We start from the raw sequence: 18,629 nt of genomic DNA on the forward strand, positions 1-18,629 counted from the left end.
AGTGAAATTACAGATGGAGGAATGTGACAATGACATATCTTTTGATCACTTACTAGTTGGGGGAAATGTCTCACATTCTTAAAAGATTTAACAAAGTTCTTTATATATTTGAGATATGAGACTTTTATCTGAGGAATAGTCTTTTTCCCCCAGTGTTCTGCTTTCTTCTGATCTTGGCTACATTGGTTTAATTTGTACATAATCAAAATTATCTATTTTATATATCATAATACCCTCTTATCTCTTTGTTCAAAAATTGTTCACCTCTCCGTAAATCTGATAGGTTATAGGTTCCTTTTCTTCACATTTTCTCCCTTTATATACAGGTCATGTATCCATTTTGACCTTCTTGGTAAATGGTTCCATCATTCCCAACAATTTTTATCAGAAAATGAATTCTTATCCCCAATACTTAAGTCTTTATCCCTGTCAGACATTGGTTTACTATATTCATTTGCTACAATAGATTGTAGGTCTACTCTGTTCCACTCATTTATCTTTCTCTTTCTTAGTCAATACCAAATAGTTTTGATAATTTTTGCCATACGATATAGTTTAAGATTTGGTACTGCTGCCAATACCATTTTTTTCATTAGTTGTTTTTTTTTTTAATGTATATTTTTTATTTTTTGTTCTTCCAAATGGATTTTATCATTTTTTTTTCAGTTCTACAAAATATTTTTTTGATAATTTAATTGGGTTGGTATTTAACATATAGACTAATTTTGGTAAGATTGTCATTTTTATTATATTTGGGCCTGCTTACTCATAAACAATATTTCTCCATTTAATTAAACCTGGTTTTATTTGTGTACAAAGTTTTTATAGATTTGTTCATATAGATCCAGGATTTGTTTTGTAGGCATATTCCCAGTACTTTATAGTGTACAGAGTGAATTTTAAATGGGGAGTACTCTAGCTGTTTCTTCCTGGAAGATCCTATATATATATATATATATATATATATATATATATATGAATACTGATGATTTTATGTGGGTCTACTTCATATTCTGCTACTTTATTGAAATTATCTTAATGAACTTGTTAGTTGAGTCTTTAGGATTTTCCAAGTATATGATCTACAAAAAAGAGATAATTTTATTACCACATTCCCTATTCTGATTCCTTCTATTTCATTTTCTTCTCTTATTGCTATTGCTAAGGTTTCTTATACAATACTGAATAAGATTGGTGACACTGGCCATCCTTGTTTCACACTTCATCTTACTGGGGAGGCATTTAGCTAATGGTTTTAGGTAATGCTACTTATAAATTTAAAGAACAGTTCAATTGTGCTTATATTTTTAAGTGTTTTTAATTTATTGTAATTTACTGAATGCTTTTCTGAATCTATTGATATTATCATATGATTTATGTTACTTTTATTAGTGAGTTTTGTTAATTTTTAAATGTTTTCTTTATGTTAAAATCATTCCTGCATTCTGGGTATGAATCATGTTTGATCATAATATATGGCCCTTGTTACATATTGTTATAATCTTTTAGCTAGTATTTTATTTCAGATTTTTGCATTCATATTCATCAATGAAATTGTTCTATAATTTTCTTTCTCAGCTTTTATTTATCATGTTTATTTCATAAAAGGAATTTGTTAGGACCCCTTCTTTGCTTATTTTTCTAAATATTTAATATTGGGATTAATTGGTCTATAACTATTTGAATTCACTTGTAAATCCTTCTTCTCCCAATACTTATTTCTTAGGAAGCTTATTTATGGTCTGTTCAAATTTTTTTTTCTAGCTTAGAGTTTTTCTCTCTCTTTTTAAAAATCTCATTTATCAATGGTTTATCAGTTTTATTGATTTTTGTCCATAACACCAACACCAAATTTTATTTACTAATTCATTGGTTTTCTTGTGCTCAAATTTAATTAATTTCAGCACGAATTTTAAAAATTTCTAACAGTGGCAAATTGGGTATTATTAATTTGTTCTTTTTCTGTTTTTTTTTAATTGCATATGCAGTTTATTGGTCTGATGTCTCTCTCTTCTCTCTCTCTCTTTTTACTAATATAAGCACTTAGCAAGATAAATTTTCCTCTAATTTTTGCTTTAATCCCGTATGTTGTTTCATTATTGGTTTTGGGGGGGATTTTTTTTAACTGAGACAATTGAGGTTAAATGACTTGCCCAGAGTCACATAGCTAGGAAGTGTTGTGTTTGTGTTTGAGGCCAGATTTGAACTCAGGTCCTCCTGACTAAAGGGCTGGTGCTCTATCCACTGTACCACCTAGCTGCTCCACATTATTGTTATTTTCTTTAATGAAATAGCTGATTCTGTTATTTGTTCTTTAACCCATATATTCTTTGAGATTAGATTGTTTAATTCTCCAATCTTTTTCTATATTTCCACGGTCCCTTATTAAATAGAATTTTTGTTGTATTTCTGCTTTTTTGCATTTAGCTATAAAATTTTTGTACCCTAATATGTAGTCAATCTTTTTAAAGGTTCCATGTGCTGCTGAGGTGTATTCTATTTTATTTCTTTTCAGTTCTCTCCAGATACATATTGTATCTAGCTTATCTAAAATTCTATTCACTTTCTTATTTGTTTTTTGGTTATATTTGTCTGGTTTTGAGAGGGGAAGATGAGAATCCCCCAGAATTAGTACTATAATCTCTTTTCCCCTGTAGGTCATTTAGCTTTTCTTTTAAAATTTAAAAACTATTGTATTTGGTGCATATAAATTTAGTATCGATATTACTTCATTATCTATGATGTCTTTTATTATAATATAGTTTCTCTATTAAAATCTTTTAAAATTAAATGTATTTCATATAATATATTTAACATATATTGGACTACCTGCCATCTAGGGGAGGGGGTGGGGGAAAGGAGGAGAAAAGTTGGAAGAGATTTTGCAAGGGTCAGTGTTGAAAAATTACCCATGCATATATTTTATAAATAAAAAGTTATAATATTTTATTATATTTTAGCTTTTGACTTTATCTGATACAATGGTTGCTACTTTTGCTTTTCTGCTTTTGCCCTTTGTTTTAACTCTGTGTATCTCTCTTTTGTAAACATGTTTCTAATAAGTAGCATATTGTCAGATTCTGGTTTTTAATCCATTCTACAATCCATTTCAATTCTGTGGGTGAATTAATCCCATTCACAATCAAAGTTTTAATTTGTGGGGAGATTTCTGGAAAGATGGTGGAATAAGTCAGTAAATTTCAAGCTCTCCATATTGCCCCCATAAACCAAACAAATTTGCACCTCAGGGCAAACATAGACTGGTGAAAAATCAAAAAGACTTGGGGGTAGCACAGGGATCCTCCTGATACAACCCAAGAAAATAGGAAGAAGAACCCAGGTCAAGATTAATCAGTGTGAAATGCAAACACTTCCAGGTTAGCTCCACAGAAAACCAAGTAGGGAACTCTGGGACTAGCTGGGTTTGGCTGGAGTCTCAGCTGAAACCACAGAAATTTTCACCTACTGGATTGCATGTAGAGTCAGAGGTCAGAGTGCAAGAAAACCAAGTGAAACTCAGCTGATTAGGAACACCAGGCCCAGTTGTGCTGCAGAAATGTGGCCCTGGGTGGGAAGGAGCCAGCATACTCATTGAGTGAAGAGGAAGTGGGGTTGGCATTTGCAGGAGGGTGGAATTTGGGGAGGGGGGTTTCCAGGTCAGAGGGGAGAGCTGAAGTGAACTAGAGGCACCAGCCTCCCACTCTATGATTAGAGCACTTAAACTAATACTTCTCATTGAAAAAAAAGAAAGAAAGAAGAACAGGCAAAGAAGAACCAACCACAGACACTTATTATGGAAATAGGGAATACCAAGGGTTCATCTTCAGAGGAGGACACTACTTTTAAAAATAAAAAGCTTCTTATACCCCAAGAATAACAATAATGCCTTCCTGCCCAGAAAGAATTTATAGAACTCAAAAAAGAATTTTAAAAATTAAATGAGAGACATTGAAGAAAAAATAAAAATAAAAAATAAAAACCATCCAGGAAAAACATGATTATTAAAAAAAAAAAAAAAAAAAAAAAGTTAACCAACTAGAAAAGGATGAAATCTTGAAGATTTTCATCTTAAAGATGAAAATAACTCTTTGGGCAAGAATTGGGCAAGGGGAAGTCAGTGAAGATATAGGAGAAAAAGAAATAACAAAACAATATAATGAAAAAATGGAAAAGAATGTGAAACATAAAAAAACAACAGGTGTGTAGAACAGATGAAGAAAAAAAAAATATAAGAATAATTGGACTACTTGAAGGCTGTGACCAAAAAAAGAACCTCAACACAATAATGCAAGAAATAGAAAAGGAAATTGTCCTTGGATGATAGAACAGGAGAGAAAAGTAGAAACAGGAAAAAATCCATTGATGACCACCTCAAAGAGATCATTTGTAGAAAATACATAGGAATATTGTCAAAGAGAACATTATACCAAAAAAAAAAGAAAAGAACAAATAATTCAGATAGTTACAATTAGAATTTTATAGGACTTATCACAGCAGTGCAATAAAAGACTGCAGATCTTGAAATCATACTACTGACAAACAAAAGAACTAGGTCTGTGGCCAAAAATATATACCAGCAAAATTATCTAAAATATTAAATGAGAAAAAAGGGATAACTTGCAGATTTTCAGGATTTTCTATTAACCAAATCCATATTCAATAGAAAATTTAACATATAAGAGTCATAATAAAAGATCATTTTCAAGGAACTTAACATGGATAAATCATTTTGTTTTTTACATAGAAATGTATACCATATGTTTTAAATTGACATCAGCAACTGAGTGGCTCAACAAAGATTGGCATGGAATTGAATATGACCTGACCCTAAAAAGTGAAACCGCCTAGGAAAAAATGTAAAAACAGTAATTATGTTATACAGATGAGGTACAGAGGAAGAGTAGACAAAAAGGCATTAGAAGGGGAAGGAGGGCCCATAGTTCTGAAAACCTGTTCACATTGAGAATGGGTTAAATAGGCTCTCACTATATAAAATGCATATATAGCATTAAGGTATAATAAAATTTGTAAAGACATAAATGGACTGATGTCAGGAAGACCTGAGTTCAAATGTGGTCTCAGACACTTAACCCTTCTAGCTGTGTAACCCTGAGCAAGTCACTTAACCCCAATTGCCTCAGCAACAACCACAACAAAAGAAATAAGTGGAAAGAGATGGATGGAGGGGGGAAGTAATATAAAACGCATATACAGCATGAAGGTATAGCAAAATTTATAAAGGGGAAAGAGATGGATGTAGGGGGAAGCAAAGGGAAGGATCCATGGGTAGGAGAAGGTTAAGTAGCAGTGAGGCAATTTAAGGAGCAGAATTAAAGCAAATAGTTGGCAGGAGTAGGCAAGGTGATCTACACAAACACTACAACAAAGATTAGGAATAGAATTTATTAGGGAAAAAAATATGGCTAGTAATCATTAATCTGAGACAAAGATAAACTTTTTTTAATTAAATGTGTAATTCTTTTTTTAAAAAATTTTAAATAGATTTTTGTTTTTCCAAATACATGCAAACATAATTTTCAACATTCACCTTTACAAAACCTTGTGTTCCAAATTTTCTCCCTCCCTCCCCCTTTATCCTTTATAGACAGGAAGCAATCCAATATAGGTTAAACATGGAATTCTTCTAAACATATTTCCATACTTGTCATGCTGCACAAGAAAAATCAGATCAAAATATGAAAGAAAAAAGAACAAACAAATAAGCAGCAAGAACAAAAAGGTGAAAATACTATTCTTTGATCCACATTCCATAGTTCTCTCTCTGGATACAGATGACTCTTTTACATCACAAATCTGTTTAAATTGCTGAAAAGAGGGAAGTCCATCGTAGTTTGGCATCACATAATCTTGTTGTATACAATGTTCTCTTGGTTCTGTCACTTAGCTTCAATTCATTCAAGTCTTTCCAGGATTTTCTGAAAAATCCTGCTTGTCATTTCTTATAGAACACTAACATTCATATGCTATAACTTATTCAACCATTCCCCAACTGATAGGCATCCACTCAGTTTCCATTTCCTTGCCACTACACAAAGGGTTGCTTCAAACATTTTTTGCACATGTGGGTTCTTTTCCCTTTTTATGATCTCTTTGGAATACAGACCTAGTAAAGACAATGCTGGATCAAATAATATATGCTATTTGATAGCCCTTTGGGCACAGTTCCAGATTGCTCTCCAGAATTCTTGGATCAATTCACAACTACCAACAATGCATTAGTGTTTTAGTTTTGTCACATCCTCTCCAACATTTATCATTACTTTTTCCTGTCATCTTAGCCAATCTGAAAGATATGAGATAATACCTCAGATTTTTCTTAATTTGCATTTTTAGTGATTTAGAGCATTTTTTCATATGACTAGAAATGACAGGTGTTCATATCTTTTGGCCATTTATCAATTGGGGAATGGTTTGTATTATAAATTTGAGTCAGTTCTCTATATATTTCAGAAATAAGGGCTTTGTCAAAAACACTAGATGTAAAAAATTTCCTCCCAGCTTTCTGCTTTCTTTCTAATCTTTGCTGCATTAGTTTAATTTATACAAAATCTTTTTTAATTTAATGTAATCACAATTATCTATTTTTCATTTCTCTAGTTCCTTGCCCATAAATTCCTTCCTTCTCCACAAATCTGAGAGGTTAACTATTCTTTGTTCTCCTAATTTGCTTATAGTTTCACCTTTTATATCTAAATCATAAGCCCATTTCGACTTTATCTTGGTATAGTATGTTAGATGTTGATCAATGCCTAGTTTCTACCATACTAATTTCTAGTTTTCCCAGCTATTTTGTCAAATAGTGAGTTTTTAACCTAGAAGCTGGAAGCTTCGGGTTATCAAACAATAGATTGCTATAGTCACTGACTATTATATTTTCTGTACCTACCTTATCCACAACTATTTCTTAGCCAGTACCAAATGGTTTTGATGACTGCTGCTTTATAATATCATTTTAGATCTGATACAGGTAGGCCACCTTTCTTTGCATTTTTTTCATTAATTACCTTGAAATTCTTGACTTTGACAAAATTAAACTTAAAAGATTCAATCAAGAGAAATCTGCATTATATGTCAGCCATACTAATGTTATTTTACATGCATGTTTACATATGGGTACATGCATGTATGTATTTGAGTATATATACAAATGTATGCAGGTTACTTTCTGTATGTGTCTATATAGGTATGTGAGTGGGTCTGTTGGGTGGGTATGAATGTATGTGTATACGTATGTGTATGTGTGTGTGTATCATAACTTAGAAAATTATAAGTTGTATATTTTTCTTCATCCTATTTTTCTTCACTGTTCTTTATTCTGTCCCTTCTCTAGTTTACTTCTAGCCACTGTCTCCCTAATCTATAATCTTTTAAATTGTCTCTTCATTATTCTCTCTCCTAACCCTCCTTTCTCTTGCTCTATTCACTCCTTTTTCTATTCTCCTCTTTCTTCTCTCTCTTCCCCCTAAATCTTAATCCGTATACCCTTCTAAAAGCCCTTTACCTTTTATCCTATTACCTTATCCTCCTATTTCTTTTTTTTTTTAATAGCCTTTTATTTACAGGTTATATGCAAGGGTAACTTTATAGCATTAACAATTGCCAAACCTCTTGTTCCAATTTTTCACCTCTTACCTCCCACCCCCACCCCTTCCCCCAGATGCCAGGATGACCAGTAGATGTTAAATACATTAAAATATAAATTAGATACACAATAAGTATACATTACCAAAACGTTATTTTGGTGTACAAAAAGAATCAAGACTCTGAAATATTGTACAATTAGCTTGTGAAGGAAATCAAAAATGCAGGTGGGCATAAATATAGAGATTGGGAATTCAATGTAATGGTTTTTAGTCATTTCCCAGAGTTCTTTCTCTGGGCGTGGTTCAGTTCATTACTGCTCCATTGGAAATGATTTGGTTGATCTCATTGCTGAGGATGGCCAGGTCCATCAGAACTGCTCATCATATAGTATTGTTGTTGAAGTATATAAATGATCTCCTGGTCCTGCTCATTTCACTCAGCATCAGTTCGTGTAAGTCTCTCCAGGCCTTTCTGAAATCATCCTGTTGGTCATTTCTTACAGAACAGTAATATTCCATAATATTCATATACCACAATTTATTCAGCATTCTCCAACTGATGGACATCCATTCAGTTTCAGTTTCTAGCCACTACAAAAGGGCTGCCACAAACATTCGTGCAATACAGGTCCCTTTCCCTTCTTTATAATCTCTTTGGGATATAAGCCCAGTAGTAACACTGCTGGATCAAAGGGTATGCACAGCTTGATAACTTCTTGAGCATAGTTCCAAATTACTCTCCAAAATGGTTGGATTCATTCACAACTCCACCAACAATGCATCAATGTCCCAGTTTTCCCACATCCCCTCCGACAATCATCATTATTTTTTCCTGTCATCTTAGCCAATATGACAGGTGTGTAGTGGTATCTTAGAGTTGTCTTAATTTGCATTTCTCTGATTAATAATGACTTTATCCTCCTATTTCTTTATAAATTTAGAAAGTTTTTATATTTATTCTCTTTTAGATGTATATATTGCTCCCTCTTTAATTCAAATCTGATGATAGTGAAGTTTCAGCACTACCAGCCTCATCTGATTCTTCTCTATCATTTTGTCCTCTTGTGCTTTATTTGCATGATATAATTGCTCATTTTACTTTTTCCTACACAGCTTTGCTTTTTTTTTTTAGAATTAATACATCAGGAGCAACTAGATAACTCAGTAGATTTCTATCTACTGACCAGCTCTGGACTCAAGAGGACCTGAGTTCAAATTTGATACTGTGTGATCCTGGGCAAGTCATTTACCCTAATTGCCTCTCAAAAAAGAAAACTAGATTAAAAAGCAACCCACCACATCATACCCAGATCATCCCAAGTCTTTTCTTTTGAATTACCCAATTACTTATGACAGTTTTAAGAATACAGTTTATATTTCTGCTTATAAAAAAGTTTGAATCTCTTGTAATTAGACTTTGATATTTACCTTGTATTTTATGATTAAAAAACCCTGAAAGTCTTAATCAATTTGTTTAATAGCCATTATTTTTCATTCAAGATTATATTTTGTTGGGTAAGTTATTTTTGGCTGCAACCCCAGCTCTTTTACTCTTTGAAATAAAGGATTCAATAATTGGCTCCACAGTATTTTAATTATTTTTTTCTTGTTTCTCACATTTTCTCTCTAATCTGGGGGTTTTGAAATTTGGTTATAATATTCCTGTAGGTTTTCATCCTGTGATCTCTTTCAATTGGTGATTATTGTATTCTTTTTTTTTTTTTTTTTCTATTTTTACTTTCCCCTCTCTTCTAAAATTTCAAGGAACTTTTCTTCATTTATTTCTTGTAATATTGAATGAAGGTTTTTTTTTCTTTTAATTGTAGCTTTCAGGTAGTCTGATAATTCTTATCTTATGGGATGATAAAATTTGAGACTGAAAAGAACTTTGGACATCATTTGTTCCAGCTTTAACTTTCCCAAGGCTCCACATGGATCAAGTGGCAAAATCCTGCTTGAACTCAAATGCTCTGAAGGAATGAGCCAGAAAATATGGGTTCAAATCCTGTTTTTGAAACATATTGTCTTTGTCCTGTACCTGTCATATAACCTTTTAATGCTAGTGCTCTAGACAACATTGTTAAACTCTGGTTTGCAGAGAAGCTTCTGAGTTAGAATTAACTCAGAATTAGAGTAAGTTTGAATTAGAGGAAGTTCCTCACCAGGAGCTTCCAGTACCAGTAAAATCACTGGTCCATTCCCTGTCTGTTGTGATCATTTAATCTAATGTTACTTGGAACTCATTTTTAAAGATTTACTCTCAATGGGGTAAATTTTAATCCAGTGTAACAAAGGCACAAAAACACGAGGCAAGATGGGGAGGGCATGCTTAAACCTTACTTTCATTGGAATTGACTTAGAGAGGGATTAATATACAGACTCAGTTCAGTAAAGAAATCTATCTTACCATACAGGAAAATAAGAGGGGAAGATAAAAGGAAAGATAGGGGTGTGTGTGTGAGAGAGAGAGAGAGAGAAAGAAAGAGTGTGTGAGCGCGCATGTTATAATGGAGGGTGTGGAGGGGTTTTGGGGAGGAGCTAAGAGTCAGAAGCAGAACACTTTTGTGGAGGGACAGGGTGAAAGGATAGAAAAAGTAGGATAAATGGGGAAAATAGGATAGAGGGAAATAAATAGTAATCATAACTGTAAAAAAAAATATGGCAAGTATCTTCAATAAAGACCTCTTAGTTATGTAGAGAACAGAGTCAAATTTACAGAATAAGAGCCATTCTTCAATTGATTAAATCAGGGGTCCTCAAACTTTTTAAAAAGGGGGCCAGTTCACTGTCTCTCAGACTGTTGGAGGGCCAGACTATAGTAAAAACAAAAACTATGAACAAATTCCTATGCACGCTGCATCTTATTTTGAAGTGAAGAAACAAAATGGAAACAAATACAATATTTAAAATGAAGTAAAGTTAAATCAACAAACTTAACCAGTAATGAGATGGTCAGTGTCTGGTTCCATATTTGTCACTGCTAGTCGTAACAAGTGATGCAAGTGTGCATCCGTTAGTCTTGATCTGGTTGGAGATTTCAAATGTTTCATTTTAGAAAAGTCTGTTCACAGACATAAGTGCTGCCAAAGATGGTTGCCATTTTGAATGCATGGTTCCTGAGATGAGGATGTGTCTCAGAGGGGAGAGATACATAGAAATTATGAAGGCTGCTTGACTTGAATGCGTCTTTCAGAGTCACAATTCTGCAGTTGATCCTGTTCCATTTGGTAAATTGTATCCACATTTTCAGTGTCAATAGAAATGGGTTACAGAAAAGCTATGCGTCCTGTTCATGGAGATGAAGCTCTTTAAATCTAAATTGGACTCCTTTTGCAATTTTTCCAGTGAATCCACACGTTTTGTTTGGGAATGCAATCAGTGGTTTTTCCGCTAACAGATTTCAAGTTGTGGGGAGATGGCAGAAGTTTTCCTCCTTCACTTGTTTGATGAGGAGGCCTAATTTTACTTCAAATGCTTTGACATGTGATGGCATATCACAGATGAGCTTCCCCTTTCCTTGAAGATGCATATTGAAATTGTTGAGTAGCTCTGTTACATCTGTCAGAAAGGCAAGGTGTCATTTCTATTCTGCATCATTGAGCTCTGGTATTTCTTTGTTTTTTGAAAGCAGAAAAGTTGTAATCTGTGGAAGTAAGTCATAGAAACGTTTCAGAACTCTCCCTCGACTCAGCCAATGGACTTCTGTGTGATACAGAACATCTTCATACTCAACATTTAGTTCAGACAGAAATTCCTGAAATTGTCTGTGATTTAGTGCACTAGCTCTAATTAAGTTAACACAAGATACCACAATTTTCATAAGAGTCCCACTTCAGTGATTTACTACACAGCACTTATTGGTGGATGAGGCAGTGTATGGCTGTTGGATGAGAATGGTTATATTTGTCCATCTCTTGGTTAATGCAAGCAATTACTCCTTTCTTAGACACCACCATGCTAGGAGCACCATCAGTTGTCACACTGGCTAGTTTAGCCCAGTCCAGCTCCAAACCATTCATAGTTTGGCAAACCTTTTCCTCTCCTGTAGTTGTACCTTTGATGTTTTGCAGTGCAGCAAGCTCTTCTATGAATTCAAAATAATCATTCGTCCCACGAATAGAAATTAGAAATAGAAAAATTAGAAGTTGTGCAGAATCATGAACATCATTGCTTTCGTAGAGTGCTAAGGAAAAATATGAAATTTTTTTTATGGAGTTTTGCAAATGCTGATGCAAATTGTCTCCCATTTTTTCAACCCTCTGTGTAACTGTAGGTCCTGAAAGACTCACTGTACTAAATAAATGGACCTTCTCTGGACACATCTCTTTGACAACAGAAAGAAGGCATTCTTTAACAAGTTCTCCTTCATGAATGGTCTCCCAGTGCGTGCTATTAGCTTGGCAACTTGAAAACTTGCTCATAGTGATGAAATATTTAGCTGCTTCTCTTTCACAAAAGTATTTTGCTGAGTTGTCAATGTATTTTTCAGTTTTAATATTTTATCTTTTCTCACTTCTCCAACCAAACAATCATATTTATCTTTATGTTGAGTTATAGTGTTCATGCAAATTATATTCTTTGAACACAGAATATAGTGTCTGGCATATCAAACATACAGCTCTTTCCTTGTACTGCATGAAAAAGTAATCATAAGTCTACTGTTTTTTTAATATCCTATATTCCGAGTCAATTTTTCTTTTTCTTGACTTCATTATTTCCTAGGGATTCCAAATTGCTATTAGTAAAATACATATATATATATACACACACACACAGAGTTACAAAAACAATATACCAGCAATAACTTTGCCCACACAGAGACATACAGACTGCAATGCCCAACTTCCTCCAAGCTGCCTCTGTGCTGTTATGCCTCCATTTCCTGCACTTTGTGCTCCAGCTTCCGACCTTCACTGCTGCAGTGAATTCCCCCTGCAGCGGCCATGACATGCGCAGCATGCACTGTACATCCCCCGGGCTTGTCTGTTGTGGTAGCTGCCGTTACTATACAAGGCTGCAGGCTGTCAGTTCTCCGTCTTCTGCATCTCTCTCCCTTCCCCACACCACACATCCCGGCTTGGGAACTCACCTCACCTTGGTATCCCCTCACACTCTGTCTCCATCGCTTCAGCCCAGTGCCATAAGTGTGCGTTGCTAACGCGAGTTTAGGCCAAATGTTACTTCCAGTCTGATTTTGCCATAACCCAGCGGGCCACATAAACGTCCTCAGCGGGCCGCAGTTTGAGGACCCCTGGATTAAATGATCAAATGATATAAACAGGCAGCTTTCAAATAAGCAAAGCTATCTTTGGTCATTTAAAAAATACTGTTACATTGCTGCTGAACTAGCCATTATGCTTATCAGATTGACTAATGTGGCAGAAAAAAAAATGACAAATGTTAAGAGGGGAGGTGGGAAAATGAAACACTAATGCAGTTGGTGAAGTTGTATGCTAAGTTAACCCTTCTGTGGAGCAATTTGGAACTATTCCCTAAAGCCTATAAAACCATGCATACCCTTTGACCAAGCAATACAACAATATTACTAGAGTTGTGAGATGTGGGAAATATAGTGAGGCTGTATGCATAGATAATTTGTATGTAGAAGAATATGTTTAGTAGGGCTGATATTTTGTATTTCAAAGAGATAAAAAAATGAAAAGCAAAAGAACCTATAGATACAAGAATGTTTAATAGTAATTTTTTTAGTGGTGACAATGATTTGTAAATTCAGGGCTTGTCTATTAATTGAGAAATGACTGAACAAGCTGTTCTAAAATGACTGTGATGTATACTATTGTGCTTTAAGAAATGATGAGCAGAATGCTCAGAAAAACCTGAAAAGACAAATGTGAAGTAATACAAAGTGAATTAGCAGAACCAAGTGAACATTGTCTATAATTAATATTATAGAGTGAATGACCCTAGCTATTCTCAGCAATACAGTTAAGGATTTATGATGAAAACTGCTATCCTTCTCTGAGAAAGAACTGATGCAGTCTGAATGCAGATAGAAGTATACTTTTTCTCCTTTTTTCTTTTTCTTTTTTATTTTCTTTTACAAACATGAAAATATATTTTGCATGATTTGCAAAATCATTGCACTATGTGCTGCACATGTGTAACCTATATCAAATTGTTTGCCTTCTCATTGGAGGAGAGAAGAAGAGAGAGAATTTGGAACTTAAAAATTTAAAGAATGTTAAAAATTGTTTTTGCATGTAATTGGGGGGAAATAAAACATTAAATTGAAAATATTAAAAAAGCATATGGAAAAAAGGCAGCTCAAGTATAACTTTCTACATGAAGCTTTTCTTCAGCTGTTTCTGCTGTCCTAATACTTTATTTATTTTATATACCCTTATTGTTGTTCCTATGTGGAAGCTCTTTGGGAATAAAGATTGTTTAATTAAATTTATATTTCAAGCAACAAGCACAGAGGTTGATTATAGTACCTTTTAGAAAGTTTCACTTTTAAGTTATTTTCTTTTTATATATCCAGGCTGTGGCAACGGGTTACTCGGGCCATAAATGCCAAAGATCAGACAGAAGCTACTCAAGAGAAATATGTTTTAGAAGAAGCTCAAAGAAAGGCTGCCAGAGAACGGAAAGGGAAGAATGAAGAATGGGTTTGCAAGTTATTTGAACTCGATTCAGTCACAGGAGAATGGCATTACAGATTTTCTGAGTGAGTAACTTAAAATGCTTATAGTAAACAGAACATTTGGGAGGAGGGGGAGAGGGTTGTTGCAGTTTTTAGCACATTTTTGTTACTGTTTTTAATAGAAATTTTAAAATTCAATCCTGGCATATTAGAGGTTGTGATCTTAATGTGCTTACATTATAAAATCAAATGGTGAGAGTATTGTTAAATGAGCTTCTGCACTGCTGCAAAAATAAGCTTACTAAAGTACAGGTCTGACTCTCCTGCCCAGAAACCTTCAGTGCCTCTGTCTGGTGTGTAGATCATTGATAGTCTGGCCCTTACCTGCCATAAGGACTTTATTTCATAATGCTGAGCTTCCAGTGGAGAAGCTGAACTGTATGTAGTAAAGCCAAATTGTACTATATTTTGTTCTTTGAACATATCTGGTGCCTTGCCAGAAGCATTCATCTCTTGACTACAATGCACATTGAATTTTTTTTTCCATTTCTATTTTTACCTCTTCTAAAATTTCAAGGTACTTTCCATTTATTTCTTGTTATATTGTATGATTTTTTTTTTGTTGTTGTTTTTTGGTTTTTTTGCATTATGGCTTTCAGGTAATCTAATAATTCTTATCTTATGGAATGATAAAATTTGAGACTGAAAGGAATTTTAGAAATCCTCTGTTCCAGCCTTAACTTTCCCAAGGTTCCACCTGGATCAATTGGCAAAATCTTAATTGAACTCAAATGCTATGAAGGAATGGATCCCTAGAACCAGAAAATATGGTTCAAATCCTGCTTTTGGAACATATTTGACTTCAACCTGTACCTGTAGCATAACCTTTTAGTGCTCTAGACATCTTTTTTAAACTCTAGTTTGCAGAGAAGTTTCTGATATGAATTAGAGGAAGTTTCTCACCAGGCACTTTCCAGTACCAGTATAATCACTGATCCATTCTCTTTCTGTTGTGGTAATTTAATCTAGTGTTATTTGGAACTCTTTTTTAGATTTACTCTCAATGGGGTAAATTTTAATCAAATATAAAAGGCACAAAAGTACTTTTACACAGAGCTAAGGTGGGGAAGGGCATGCTTAAACTTTACTTTCATTGGAATTGGCTTAGAGAGGGATTAATATACACACATCTTAGAATCGTGATCATTCTTTAAGGCTCAGGGCAGGTGCCACCTCCTTCCTGAAGGAAGTTTATTTCATTTCCTCAGTTCTTAATCCTTTACATGCCAGTTTTCCTTACCATATACTTATTTGTGAAAATTTTTATTCATCCATGATTCTTTGTGGGAGGGGACTTATTCTATTTGTTTTTTTGAAATAAAAAGTAACTAGGCCTTGCCTGTAGTATGTGTTTAATAAGCAACCATTGTGTTTGTCATTTGCTATTTTAAGTGACTAGCCCATGTTAGACAGTTCTTTGCTTGTATGAAGAATCCTTTCTGGTGTTTTTTTAAAAAATAAAGAAAACTTTATTCCGTGTAGTAATAATATAAACTTATCAAGAAGTGGCAATATATCTTCTTTATTTTGTCTAGCAAAGAGCATCATGTCATGTTAAGGAGAGCTCCTTAAGGAGTATTTTTGTGATGAAGATGCCTCTAAACAAATATTTTTCTTCATTCTCAATAGTACCCGACCATGGGATCCTCTGAATGATCTGATACAGTTTGAAAAGGATGGTGTCATCCAAACTAAAGTCAGACATCGGACACCAATGGTATGCTATGCTCTCAAAATGTAATTAAATATAGTTGTTTTTATTAATGCTTTCAGCATAGATATGTAGCAGTTAGAAAAGCTAAAAAAATCTCTTTATAAAAATCATAAATTTAAAATTATCTACTATTTATTTTGAAACGGCTATAAGTCAGGAGATGTAGTATCAGACCCTTCTTCTGATATCTATAATGTGTTGTGTGACTGGGCAGTCTCTACTTAAGTTGTTAGGGCTCTGGATAATTCTTGTAAAGTTTTAAGTTGCAGAAGTGCTGTAGACCTGCATTGGTAAAAGGATTTGCTTCCTGTAGGCATTCCCTGTACCAATGAAATCATAGGTCTGGTGCCTATTCCTGTCCTTTTTTTGTTATTTAGTTGAAATTAAAATAAATTTCAACTAAATAACAAAAAGTCCTGCTTGTTTCCATGCCCCTTTCTAATCTTTTAAGTATTTTTTCCAATTTTTTAATGGTAATCATTTTTATCTGGTGAGAGTTATTGTATATTATTTGCCTTATTCTTTCTTCATTCTGCATAGCTTTGCATAAGACTTTATATATTTTGGGATTATTTTTCCAAATTTCCAATTTTTTAATGTTGCAGTAATACTCTTATGTTGATATATATACCATATATATATATATATATATATATATATATATATATACACCATATATACCATATATTCAACTGTTTTCCAGTTCTACATTTAGGTTGCTTCTATGTCTTTATTATTAAAAATAAAACTCACATTTTTGTACAGATGTGATTTTTTTTTCCCTTTTAATAAAATAAGATCTTAGATTTATAGCTAAAAATGAACTTATAGGGCACATTAAGTCTAGCCCCTTCTTTTTACAGATAATGAAATTGGGGCCCAAAGTTATATATTACCCAAGGTCACATAATAAGTATTTTAGGTAGGATAAATCTTCTTGATTCCAAGTCCAGCTCATCATCCACTATGCCACATTGCCTCTCACTTTTATAATATAGTACTAGTAGTGGGGTCACTGAGTCAAAGGGTTTGAACAGTTTAGTAAATTTTACTGTACATTTTCTCTATTGGCTTCCTCAAGTAGATTATGGAAGGCCTTGAAGATCAGTCTAAAGAGTTCATATTTTATTTGAAAGAGCCATTTTAGGTTTTAGAATAGGAAAAGAATTGGGGTCAGATCTGTATCTGGAAAATATTATTCTTAAGTGTATTGTGAAGGATGGATTTAAAAGAATGTTAGAAGTAGGAGTAGAAACTGGGAAAAATAGGAAAGCGACAGAGCTAGAGGATTTGGTTATTTTGGCATATAGAGATAGAGAAAAACAGGACACATAAATAATTTGCTGACTAGTGCTAGATAGAAAACTCTTTTAGAAGAAGTTATGTTTGTTGAAAAGTAACAGCATCTCCTAAATAAGCTCCCTGCCTCCAATGGCTTCCCTTTTTAATTTTTCTCCTGATATTGAAGCCTTTCTTTCTAACCTTATCTCATGGTTTAACTCATATGCATTCTATACTGTAACAAAATTGAACTGACACAGTACTTTTTGTGTAATTGGTGTTTGATAAATATTTGTTGAATTTAATTGTACATTTTGTTTTGTTATGTAAATAAAATAGAAATGAAAATTCTTACAAAATTGAAGTTGGAAGGAACAGTAGAGGTCATCCATTCCATGTCTAAACATGAATTTACTGTTCAATACATCTGACATATGGTCATCTAGTATTAGAGGGAACCCACCACTTCCTTTGGCAGTTTATTCCACTTTTGTAGAGCTCAAACTTTTGGGATGAGTTTCCTTATATTTGCCTTTGATTATGTCTAAAGGTCTTGATGTTGGTTCTCTCTCTTGGTTCTAGAATAAATTGTAAATTCAGCCTGGTATTTTAAGGTCCCTCCACAGCTAGGTGCCAATTTATCTTTTTAGTCTTATTTCACCTTCACATGCTTCATATGGCAAAGAAATTAGACTTTTAACGTTTACTCAAAGACTATGATATTTCCTATCACCATATTTTGTTATTATTATCATTGCTTGTCCTTTATGTTCTTTATGGTCTCCCACTGCGTCAAGGCTATCTCCAGTTGTCCATATCTTTACAGAATATCTATCTGTGTGTGTGTGTGTGTGTGTGTGTGTGTGTGTGTGTGTGTGTGTATAGATGTCTATATCTTGCCACTAAACCCAAATAGTTCTGGAGGAGAAAGTGAGGCCAGTAACTTTGCACAGCTCTCTCTCACTTAAATCCAACTCAGTTGTACGTCATGGCATCACTTCCCTGATGTCATGGTCCTCTTTGAGAATGAAAGATAAACAACATTTTTTCCCTTACATAAATTTTGTATCTGGAACCACCATTTCCCAGTCAATTTCATAAATTTGTTGATTTCAGGTTAGTGTTCCCAAAATGAAGCATAAGCCAAGTAGGCAACCGAAGAAAGTGATAAAAGGCTATTCCTCTCCAGAACTTGATATCCAGGACTCCTCTGGAAGTGAAGGTATTACTATTCATTGTAGCATGTAGCATGTAGTATATATGCCTTATAAAAGGCATATATTAAGAAAAAAAATATTCCAAAACTTAAGAAAATGACTTACCAAAGTGGAATAAGCATTTTGGGGGGTGGGGGGATGGGAGGAAA

The 18,629-nt window shown here is 33.8% G+C and overlaps 1 protein-coding gene across 9 annotated transcripts in view; it reads left to right on the forward strand.

The window, feature by feature from the left end:
• The window catches only part of OSBPL8 (oxysterol binding protein like 8), a 206,475-nt gene that overhangs the window by 176,909 nt on the left and 10,937 nt on the right, over nucleotides 1-18,629 (forward strand). For all 9 annotated transcript variants that reach the window (XM_031937859.1, XM_031937860.1, XM_031937856.1 and 6 more), the window contains 3 exons: nucleotides 14,107-14,292; nucleotides 15,898-15,985; nucleotides 18,380-18,485. In XM_031937859.1, coding sequence (XP_031793719.1) covers nucleotides 14,107-14,292; nucleotides 15,898-15,985; nucleotides 18,380-18,485 — 380 coding nt within the window. The remainder of the gene's footprint in view (nucleotides 1-14,106; nucleotides 14,293-15,897; nucleotides 15,986-18,379; nucleotides 18,486-18,629) is intronic.

Source organism: Sarcophilus harrisii, chromosome 5 (assembly GCF_902635505.1).
Source record: "Sarcophilus harrisii chromosome 5, mSarHar1.11, whole genome shotgun sequence".
Classification (NCBI taxonomy): Eukaryota; Metazoa; Chordata; class Mammalia; order Dasyuromorphia; family Dasyuridae; genus Sarcophilus; species Sarcophilus harrisii.